Source organism: Poecilia latipinna, unplaced genomic scaffold (assembly GCF_001443285.1).
Source record: "Poecilia latipinna isolate Pla-1442-1.1 unplaced genomic scaffold, P_latipinna-1.0 Scaffold3186, whole genome shotgun sequence".
In the NCBI taxonomy this organism is placed as follows: Eukaryota; Metazoa; Chordata; class Actinopteri; order Cyprinodontiformes; family Poeciliidae; genus Poecilia; species Poecilia latipinna.
This window is the reverse complement of record NW_015115802.1, coordinates 40,949-51,651: the sequence shown is the minus strand read 5'-3', so window position 1 is coordinate 51,651 and position 10,703 is coordinate 40,949. Positions and strand designations below refer to the sequence as shown.

Below are 10,703 nucleotides of genomic sequence, written 5' to 3'. Positions count from 1 at the left end.
GATAAATATGATGCAGAGTTGCTAATATTAGTAGTAGTTTTCAGCTGCTTATTGCACAAAATACGAGAAGTTTTTGATGGGGATGCAAAAAAAAAATATCAACATTAACATGATGTTAGTCTTTTTTTTTTTTGTTCTGTTTTGTTTTTTTATATCTATGTTGGTCCCATAACTAAAACCGTGCTGAAATCAATATCCAGTGTTTATTTCCAACTTGTTACCGTTTCTGTTTCGGGAGGGAGAAGGAAGCGAGGTCACTATGTGGTATTTGTTTGCTCATCATGACAGTGATGCAGTGCAGGATTGTGGGATTTTTGTAACTGCAGCAGAGAAGCAATGGCAGCGGAGTGGTCGTCTTTTGATTCTTACGAAATCTAGATGTAATATAAAAAACATTGTTAAATATTGGCCATGACAGCAATATTGATACTGGATATTGATATAGGCAAAAAAAAAAATTATATTGGTGGAACTCTTAGTTGTTGACATTTTGCTAGTCGGGCTGTCTGCTCCAGCAACTAGCCTGTGGTCGGCTGCTAAACACTAGTGGATAGGACTCACCCTTTTACTTTCCACACCCTTGAATGACTGTGTTTTTCCTATTTTGAAATATCCCCAAACACTGAATATAGTTTTTCTTAAGAAGGTCAAAGGGTAATGATGCTCCTACAGGCAGTTGTCTGGCAGTACGTTACATCAGATTAGCAGAGGCGACAACGCATTATTCCCTGAAAGGATGTCAAGGGGTGGAAAATTCCCAGAAACCTTTCGTGGGAATTTTGGTTGGGAATTTGTGGAAATATTACAAATTGTAAACTTTCCATGAGAAAATAAATATGTTTTTTTAAATTCATATGCTTTCATGCAATATTCTCAAACAATACCATATATAAAATATATTTACCCTATCATGTCATCAAAACTGACTTCATGAAGTTCACAGACTCATCTGCGCGTACCTTAGTCTTGTGTTCTGGGCTTCAAAGTGCAGGTTCAGTGGCAGAAACCTTGCGGGCTTGTGATGAAGGAATGCACAGTGCATGCAGGGGATGTTTACTTAATAGCCCAGCAGTGAGTAGAGTACTAAGTGCATGTAATTAAGGAAATGGAATGGCAAAAAGTGTGTTTTATCAGTTTTTAAAAGCTTGGGTGTATCTGGATTCCAGTGAATGGCCCCGTGCCTAGTTTCCCTTCGTCTTTGGAAACGGTCTTGAAAAGAAATGGCGGCTGTTTTGTTTTGCTCACTGTTTTCCGTGTGTCTGCTCCTACAGTTGACATTCGAGAGATCAAAGAGATCCGTCCTGGTCAGAAGTCCCGGGACTTTGAGCGCTATGTCGAGGACTCAGCAGTACGACTTGACAACTTCTGCTTCGTTATTCTCTATGGCACGGAGTTTCGCCTTAAATCCCTCAGCTTGGCAGGTATGCGCACAAACATTCTTCATCTGTCATTGTAGCAAACCTCGGTCAGTGGAAAAAGGGACATTTTCTTTAAACTATGACTGTTTTTTATATGTAGTGCCGTCATATTTGTGACTCTTGTTTCTTACTAACTACTTTCCTCAGCAACATCTGATGAGGAGATGTCTATGTGGGTGAAGGGGTTAAAGTGGCTCAGGGACGATACATTGAAATCACCAACACCATTACAAATAGAAAGGTACCCTAAAGCAAACACATCATTATCATCCAAATTTTTTTTTTTAATTAAAAATGTTAAGTCCATTCATTCTCATCTTCCAGGTGGTTACGCAAGCAGTTCTATGCTGCTGATCGCAACAGAGAGGACAGGTGAGTTCTAGACGGCACAATTAAATATTTTTCATTTATACTGAGCATATAATCCATTTATGCTCTCTATGCACAAAAAGTGGAATATTTCAAGCCTGTGTTTCTTGTAATTTTGATGATTATGGCTCACAGATCACAAAGTCTGTGGCATGGAAGCGGTAGATCTGGTGTCCCTTATCTTCCTCTTGACAACAGCACCTAGATTCTCTGTGGCACAGGCTCATTCCAAAATTGCTCTCAAATACTTTGTCTAAAAATGATATAGAATCAATTGTTTTCAAATAAAGATATAATAATAAATGCAGGTTTTAGCAGTTTTTCTTTTTTTTTTTATGGAATTATTGCTTCGGAGTTCCACAACAGAATTACACTAAGAGTACAAATTATATTTGTTTAGATCTCTTTTTGTTGCCATTAAATTGAATACTAGATGCTTTTTTTAATGTTTTCACAAATCCCATCAAAGAAAATGTAACTATCTTCTTTTTGCAAAGGTTTTAACCTTGTATGTCAACACATTATTACCTGCTGTAGATATTTCTCAAGAATTGTCAGTTGCACTTTTTTCAAAAGGACTCTAGTGTTGATTTAAAAACAAAAAGTTGAAATGAGGACTTTTGGCCACTGAGCAACAGTCCAGTAATTTTTTTCTGTCCAGTCAGCAGTTTCCCCACCATTACCGTGTCCTACTGACCCAGACTGAGACAGGCTCAGAAAACCTTTGCAGGTGTTTGTGGTTGATTAACTGATTAGTCACTCAATGGGCAACTTTTACACAATGTTCTAAATTTCTATAATCCATCTACAAGCCACAATTATTGAAATTATGAGAAATAAAGCCTTAAAGTGTTTATCTCTGTATAGGGAATTTGTATGATGTTATATGAACTTCACTTTTTGAATTTAAGTTTTTAAAATTGGTTTCATTCATTCAACAGGTTCATTGTTATTATTTTTAAATCACTTGGCACTTTTAACTTTATGGTTTTGGCAAAAAAAAAACAAACAAAAAAAAACCAGTTTGGTCGCCACTGCAACAGAGAACAAGATATTTTCTTTTAGTTAGCTTTGTGAAATGCCTTTTTTTAGATCAGCAGCAAGTAACTTTCCATTTCCAATGGTTGTTTAATAATCAAGAGTAAAGTGAACTGGTTCTATCTGGATGCTGGGTGTTTTTGTCAGCGCTCAGTTGAGGTGTAGTGAAGGAACTGACCTAAGAGCCAAACACTAGCCCCTCTTCCTGCAGCAGGAAACAGACCGCAGAGCACGAAGGAGATGTGCAGAGATGTTTGTCTGTAACATCCCTGTCTTTGTTATTTTTTAAGGCTATTCTCATCGCCTGCCAACGATTCCAGGCTCTGTAGTAAAAGCGAAGCAGTAGAAAAATAAATCTGATCCGACGGCGTCCAGGCTTGGACGGATTTTACGTGCTCATGCATTTTAGTGTTTAATCATTTTTGTTTTCACAAAACGTGCCCGTGTGTGTGCATAGGATATCCTATAAGGATCTGAAGAACATGCTGAGCCAGGTCAACTACAAGGTGCCAAACATGAGGTTCATTAAAGACAAACTTCCGGTAACCTCTCTCCGTCTTATCACAGACCACCTTTCCATTCTCTCTCCCTGCCCACTTCCTGCTCCACCATAAGATTTATGATTTTTATCGTGACGGTTCTTCCTTACACACTCATCCTTCTCGTCTTGCTTTGTAAGGACTCTGAAACCAGGAATGGAGACGTGACCTTCAGCCAGTTCGCCCAGCTTTATCGTAACCTCATGTTCGATGCGCAGAAAAACGTAAGTGCAGACATTTTATGTTCTCCCATCGCTCTTCCCCTCCTGCGATCCCCTGCTGAGGCCCACTTCATCCCCCATCTGTGTGTTCTCAAATGGCTGCAAGATCAATATGCACCGGCTGAAACCCACCAAACCCCTCTAGTGGAGGCCATTAGGACACACACATGAGCAAGCAGACAGACTGGTCACATTAAATGGATGACCCCAGTGGCCTCACCCAACCTGCTGGAAGTCTGTGTCTGTCTACATAAGCTGAACTGCACACAGAATTAGTACAGTACTGTGATGGAAATTAACTAAAATATTCTGTTTTTTTTTTTTAACCTCTTTTCAGGTGGAGATCCCTTTTATGCAAAGGTAGGTCCTAAAAACGAGACTCTGATGTGAACAGTGAATCTTTTTCTTGAATGTCAGTTGTTAATTTCCTGCTTCCTTCTCAAACAGGTTCATGGGTAACATAGTTGATGAAAGGATCACCCTGGAGGATTTCCAGAGCTTCCTCGTAGAATGCCAGAAGGTAATCCCTCAGCTATTTAACACGTCACTGAATTTGTTTTGGTTCGTGCTCTAATCTGACTGTATTTTTTTATTTATCGTTTGGGCATTTAAGGAACTGTGGGCCTCGGACAACAACAAGGTTCAAGAGTTTATGTTCAGCTACCTGAAAGACCCCCTAAGGGAAGTGGAGGATCCATATTTCCATCCAGAGGAGGTAAATAAATTACCCTCTTCTGTTCTAAGGGTTTCACCTGTTAATGGAAACATTTCAGATGTTTTCAGAAGTAAAGTTTTCCAATGCCCCTCATTGTGCTACAGCTGTGGGTGGGAGTTTATTCAGACACTGATATGGATACCGGTGATCTCGGCCTAAAATACCATCTCCTACGCATTCAGAAAAGGTTATTTACCAAACTGCTGCATGACAGTTCTGCTGAATGCGAAGGATGCTTTTGTGGTCACCAATAATGTAATGACTTAAGAGGAAAGGAAGCTGGTGAGAACCAGTCTGCTGGAGACGCTGGCAGAAGTTAGACAATGCCTTCGTCTAACAAGCAGGAATGCAGTCTTCAGCTGGACCAGAAACTCACTTCAGTTCATTAAAGTCATTTTGGTTTGTTAGCAGTTTGCAAAGTTTGCAAGATGCTGCATTATATCTCACGTGTCACCACTGACTTGTAATGAAAGTCAGGGTAAATCATCTAAAAACCACTGCAGAAACAAAGTAGCACCGAAACCGTACATTCCACACAGAAAGGCCTCAACTTGGGTTTGACTCAAGAAACTTCTTCCTGTGCAGAAACAGTTGAACCTGCACTACTGCCTGAATATTTTTTTAAAGCATTTGCAGCACTCTGTAGAATAATTGATTCCAGGATTGACTTTGTCCAGTACTGCAGTTTCAACCAGGATCTCATCTGAAATGGCACCAGTGCTAAATTAGTAGTACAATCACCCTGTTTTTTTGTTCTGTTTTAAAAATATACTTAGTGTGTCCTGTCGAACAATGTGGTTTTAAGGATAGTTGTCAGTGGAGCGTTGTCGCTTTCAGTCGAATTCTACACTGGATTTTTATAAAACACTTCAAATGTAGTAGACAGAGACTGTAAATAAAGGAAAAAAGGGAGAGAGGTGAGATAAAAAGTTTAAGAGGAAATGAGACAATACTAGAGAAACAGAAGGATAAAGAGAAAATACCCTAGAAGTCTGCTACTACACCTTCAGAAAGAGAGAGAGAGAAATAAAAACTGAACTGAGAAACCACAGTGACAAACATCCACCTGGGACAGCGTTGTCACTGATAGATGATTGGAGCCACAGACATTCAAAGATCTTAAACCAACCCGCTGACGCAGGAGGCGATCCTGTTCATTCCAGGGTGGACCACCCAAAGGTTTTTAGATTTTAAGCCAGAGATTATCAGGGGATACGTATAACGGTGAAACGGGCCTGAACTATCTTTCCTTTAGGCCAAAAACAACATCCAACAACTTCTTGTTGCGTTTTCATATACTGACTAAAAGTTGAAAAAGCGTTGCCGTAGTTACATTTCAAACAATCTGTAATTATTCTAAAAGCACCCTGGACGTAATGAATAAGATGAACTTTAGTGTTGGTAGCATTTTTTTTTTTGTTTGTTTGTTCATTTTAAGTAATTGCAAAACATTCTCATCTACCCCTCTGTTTCTGATTGTTTTATTTAGTATTAGGAAGTTGGGCAGATGGAAATAAATGTGGTGGAAAAGGTGTCAAAGCAGAAGGAATAACTGCATCCTGGAGACTACTGAAGGAAAAGCTTTTAAAAAGGGAGTGGACTGCAGCTTACAGTCTGGTTCATGAAGTCTGTTTACACACATCATCTGTTGATGTTGCTCCACTGTATTTTATGAAGTATGGTGTTGGTGCCATCTGTCAGAACATTTTAGACCACTTTATGTCTCTCCTGACGAGCTTTATGGAGATGCTGGTTTAAATTTTCCATCTGAACTTGATACCTTCTCAATACTGCCAAAGGTACCAATACCTGGTTTAGTCACCATGGAGTTCAGACAGGAAAAACCTGTCTGATCTTCAGGTCATCTATTGTCCGACGTTCTTGTCAAAATGAAAAGGAGAGACATCACACCCAACAATGGAATGGCTAATGGTGGCTATTTAAGCATCCTGAGCTTTTTAATGCAGTAATTTATGCAAAATCAGGCCTGACCCAAGCATTACATACATGCTCTTCAGTGACCTGACATTTAAGAATTAAACATAATCTGTTATTGCAGTGTAATTTTGAGTTTTCATCTGCAAGCCGTAACCAGTTTAAGATATATCTGCCGTGTTCAATGCACGCAGATATTCACTTTTTGAACTGGGCTAACTGTGGATAAACCAAGCCAGGATTTCTGAAATGGTTTCATTCACAAACTTTTGCTCTTTTCTCCTCTCCGCAGTTCCTCACGTACCTCTTCTCCAAAGAGAACACCATCTGGGATTCCTCCCTGGACATGGTGTGTGCCGAAAACATGAACAACCCCTTGTCCCACTACTGGATCTCCTCTTCGCACAACACGTAAGAAAAGCTGCCCCCATGAAGAACGTTTTCTTCTGTCAATTGTAGTCGGGTCCTGGGAATGCTGAAGCCTGGCATCCTCTTCCCCAAACAAGCCTTTTACACTGACTTCTTGTATCAGATAAAAGCGTATTATTTCCTCATTATGTCCCAGAATAATATTCATGCTGGTATTCAGTAAGAAGAAGAAGTATTTTTCCAGGCATTGAAAAGTGTGAGAAAGGCACTTCTGATGTTAACCTTTTGTCCTGGAAGTGAAACAATACTTTCTGAGGGGGTGAAGTGAAAATTTCCCATGTTCCTTTGAGTCTGTTTGAATGGATATGAAACAAGAACTTCTGTTGACAGAAGAGAAACAGGACTTGTAATTTTGCTGTGCTTTTTTTTTTTTGTTTGCTTAATACATAAAGAGACTGTGTGTCTGTTCTTTCTGGTTGACTGTTAATGTATGAACTTGCTTTGTGTGCATAAGTTATAACTGCGTGGTTATTTTTAGCTACCTGACGGGAGACCAGTTTGCCAGCGAGTCGTCGTTGGAGGCGTACGCCCGCTGTTTGAGAATGGGATGTCGCTGCATTGAATGTACGTAAGCACACATGACCTGCTCTGTCATCCTAACTTTGAGATTACTTTCAGCCTTCTAGCTGAACCGTGACGGTGACGGTTTCTTGGGTGTATGCACATAACGTCATGTTTTCCTCGCCGCGCGTTACTAAGAATAAAGCCCTGTGTTTGCTTTCAGTGGATTGCTGGGACGGTCCCGACTCGATGCCGGTTATTTATCACGGACACACCCTCACGACGAAAATCAAGTTCAACGATGTTCTGAACACCATCAAAGACCACGCTTTTGTCACATCCGAGTGAGTCTTCCTGTCTTCGCCAGCTTGTGTTTCTCCTTTTTGATTTTTATTCTCGATAAGATAACGGAAGACTAAGAAAAGACTGAGATCAGAAGATTGCACAGAGGAAAGAATCTAGATGCGTCATCCTTTATCAATATTGTCTGTCTGCAGTAGCAGATATTTTAGGAAATGTTCAACCTATCTCGGTTTAATCTGTACATCTCCGTCAGGTATCCCATCATCCTGTCCATCGAGGATCACTGTAGCATTGTTCAGCAGAGGAATATGGCCACCCAGTTCAAGAAAGTGTTTGGAGACATGCTGCTGACCAAAGCAGTAGATATGGCTGCAGACGGCCTGCCTTCACCCAACCAGCTCAAAAAGAAGATTCTCATTAAGGTCAGGCCTTAAGAAAGCAATAAAGGGCTTTTAATATTATTATTTTTTATATCTTTTTGCAAGAATTCTGGATCTTAGCTTCGTCCTCCCTCAGGTTGGGTGGGTGGGAAGAGAATCTTTTTTAGCAAACATGCTCATTCCATCCAAATAAATCTAACAATTAAAAGAAAATAAGTTATTTTTTTAATCAAGAAAATAATCCTGATCCTATTTGTAATCATGGCTTATCAGACAGGCTGTATCCAGGTGTTGCACTAATATCCATATGATATGGTTCTCACTTCCTGGTTCTTTGAGTGCTGTGGCTCTAGTTTGTCAGTTACTTATCTGACCATTTATTTATGTTAAATCTTTTTTATATTTAGATATTGTGTTGCTCTAACATATATTTGTCCTTTAACACTCTTAGTCTTTTAGGAATAAGATTTCTACGCAGGTTAAAATGTTGCTGCTCCTGACTGTCCTTCTCTTTCTTTGTGCCTCAGCATAAGAAGCTGGCAGAGGGCAGCGCCTACGAGGAGGTGCCGACAGCCACACCTTATTCTGAGAATGATATCAGCAACTCCATCAAAAACGGCATCCTTTACCTGGAAGATCCCATTAACCATGTAAGCATTGTTACTGCCTGGAAACTGCAGAGCTCCCGCCACATGAAAGGCCGTTCAGAGACAGATGGGTGGCTGGAAAGTTGGAGCTCATATCCCCAAGTCTTCCAGTCGTTTTAAATGTTGTAGATGTAATGAAGACACAAAGTGCTGCAGTTTTTCTTATCCGTTTGTTTTGAAAGTTTTATACACTTTTTTTTTTATTTTATTACATCTTTTATCTCCTTATTTTTACAGGAGTGGTACCCTCATTTCTTTGTCCTGACTCACAATAAGATCTACTATTCAGAGGAGACCACCAATAACCTGGGTAATGATGAGGATGAGGAGCTCAAAGAGGTTAGTACATTCTGTTCAAAGTGGGGCCCAGGAACTATTTGTGGCCCTGAATTGATTTTACGTGTGTCCTCCCTCCCCGTACCACAATTCAAATGAAGAATTAATTAAATAAATTAGGACAAAACTACAACTTTTACTTTAAAATCTACTTACAAAAATATTAGATGCAACTCAAAGTGTGTATCTTTGTCCAGCTTTCTGATTTCTTACTATTTCCTTGGCAAGTAAGTCCACATCTACTCATTGACTTATACAATAACGTACAGCTTGGTGCCCTCAAATCTGATTTTAGTTTCTGTATTAAAACAACTAAACACAGAAATGTTCTCAAGTAAAGACTGGCCTAGATCCTGTTTTTGTTGCTGAGAAGAGATTATATTTTTTCAGTTTTCTTGAGCCCAAAATAATAAGCAAGCTAGTTCCTTTTCATTAAACAAGGAAAATGTGAAAAAAAAATATATATATACTTTTTTGGATCTATGATCCCGTTCCTAGAAACAAAAATTACATTACTGTATTTGTTTAATTAAAATAGCTCATGCTTAGTTTATTGTTGCGTTGGTGATATAAAAAAAAAATCACAATATTTTTGGTCATTTTATTTTTAAAAATGATTTTTTTTTTGTTTGCCCTGCATGTACTTTTGAGCTGACCAGTTCTATGGAGGTTATTTTAATGCTGAATGCAGGGTTTCTGCTGGGTGCTAAAATGTCTTAAATTTAATCATTTCAATGTTAGACGTTCAAAAGTTGGGCCCAAATTTTCCATATTAGTTACATTTAGATGCGTTTAAACTTTCTTTGTTTATCCGTTCTCTGCTCTTCGTTAACTTTTTCCGTGTTCAAATCCATCATTACATGCGAGTTTTGTAATTCTGGCTGATACAAAACTAGAAGATTTGAAAGCAAACGGCACATTAGGAAGGGCTTAATTGCAAAATGTTTGAGCTATTTTTAATGTTTTTATGCAAATTTAAGCAGACTACTAATTAGGCGTACAACTTACTTACATATTTCTAAGTGTATGTTTGGTCTTAAATTGAAATAATGATGGTCTTAAAAAGCATTTAATTGAAGTTAGTGAAACTTGCACAACCACACCTGCTACTCCAGGAGATAAAGGTGGCCAATGAGGAAACGGTATTAAAGCTGATGTTTTCTGCAGAGTATGGAAACACGGTAGCTGCAGTTTGACTGATGTCTTTGTTACTGTTAAGGTGCTCAATACTATGGACCAGCATGTGACGGAGAAATGGTTTCACGGAAAGCTTGGCGCTGGGCGGGACGGTCGGCAGATCGCCGAGAGGCTCCTGTCAGATTACTGCCAAGAGACCGGAGCTCCTGACGGCTCCTTCCTGGTCCGGGAGAGCGAAACCTTTGTAGGAGACTACACACTGTCGTTCTGGTAAATGCTACCGTCACAGTGCTTCAAGACTTTTCTATGAGACTAGGAAAAAAAAAAAAACTGAGATCTATCTGTTTATTAGGAAGTAACAAGCAAATCTGACAAATTATAAAAGTGTTGATCTACAAGGTTTCTTCTTGTGATTGCCTTTGAATAGAAGCAATGAAAACATGTTTGGTTCACATGATGCTCGACGACTCGTTGGTCAGAAACAAAACGTACATCAGTATTTATAACACCTATATATATATATATATATATATATATATATATACTGGTCAATGCAAAATCTTTAATTTATTTTTTTCTTTTAGTTTGTTTTCTGCTCAACTGTGTTGCAGATTCAAGATAGAAACACCAGCCGGAACCAGCAGCCCTCCACCAATATATATATATATATATATATATATATATATATATATATATATATATATATATATATATATATATATATATCTTTTTTTT

The 10,703-nt window shown here is 38.8% G+C and overlaps 1 protein-coding gene across 1 annotated transcript in view; it reads left to right on the top strand.

Annotated features, from left to right (window-relative positions):
- Positions 1-1,249: 1,249 nt before the first annotated feature.
- Positions 1,250-10,703, top strand: part of LOC106940345 (1-phosphatidylinositol 4,5-bisphosphate phosphodiesterase gamma-1) — a 25,652-nt gene continuing 16,198 nt past the window's right edge. Inside the window, exons 1-15 of the mRNA XM_015023064.1 lie at positions 1,250-1,421; positions 1,566-1,659; positions 1,743-1,790; positions 3,283-3,367; positions 3,505-3,588; positions 3,923-3,945; positions 4,033-4,105; positions 4,199-4,300; positions 6,528-6,646; positions 7,143-7,228; positions 7,389-7,509; positions 7,722-7,890; positions 8,376-8,498; positions 8,733-8,834; positions 10,051-10,238. Of these exons, the coding sequence (XP_014878550.1) occupies positions 1,583-1,659; positions 1,743-1,790; positions 3,283-3,367; positions 3,505-3,588; positions 3,923-3,945; positions 4,033-4,105; positions 4,199-4,300; positions 6,528-6,646; positions 7,143-7,228; positions 7,389-7,509; positions 7,722-7,890; positions 8,376-8,498; positions 8,733-8,834; positions 10,051-10,238 (1,400 nt within the window). The 5' untranslated portion in view covers positions 1,250-1,421; positions 1,566-1,582. The remainder of the gene's footprint in view (positions 1,422-1,565; positions 1,660-1,742; positions 1,791-3,282; positions 3,368-3,504; positions 3,589-3,922; positions 3,946-4,032; positions 4,106-4,198; positions 4,301-6,527; positions 6,647-7,142; positions 7,229-7,388; positions 7,510-7,721; positions 7,891-8,375; positions 8,499-8,732; positions 8,835-10,050; positions 10,239-10,703) is intronic.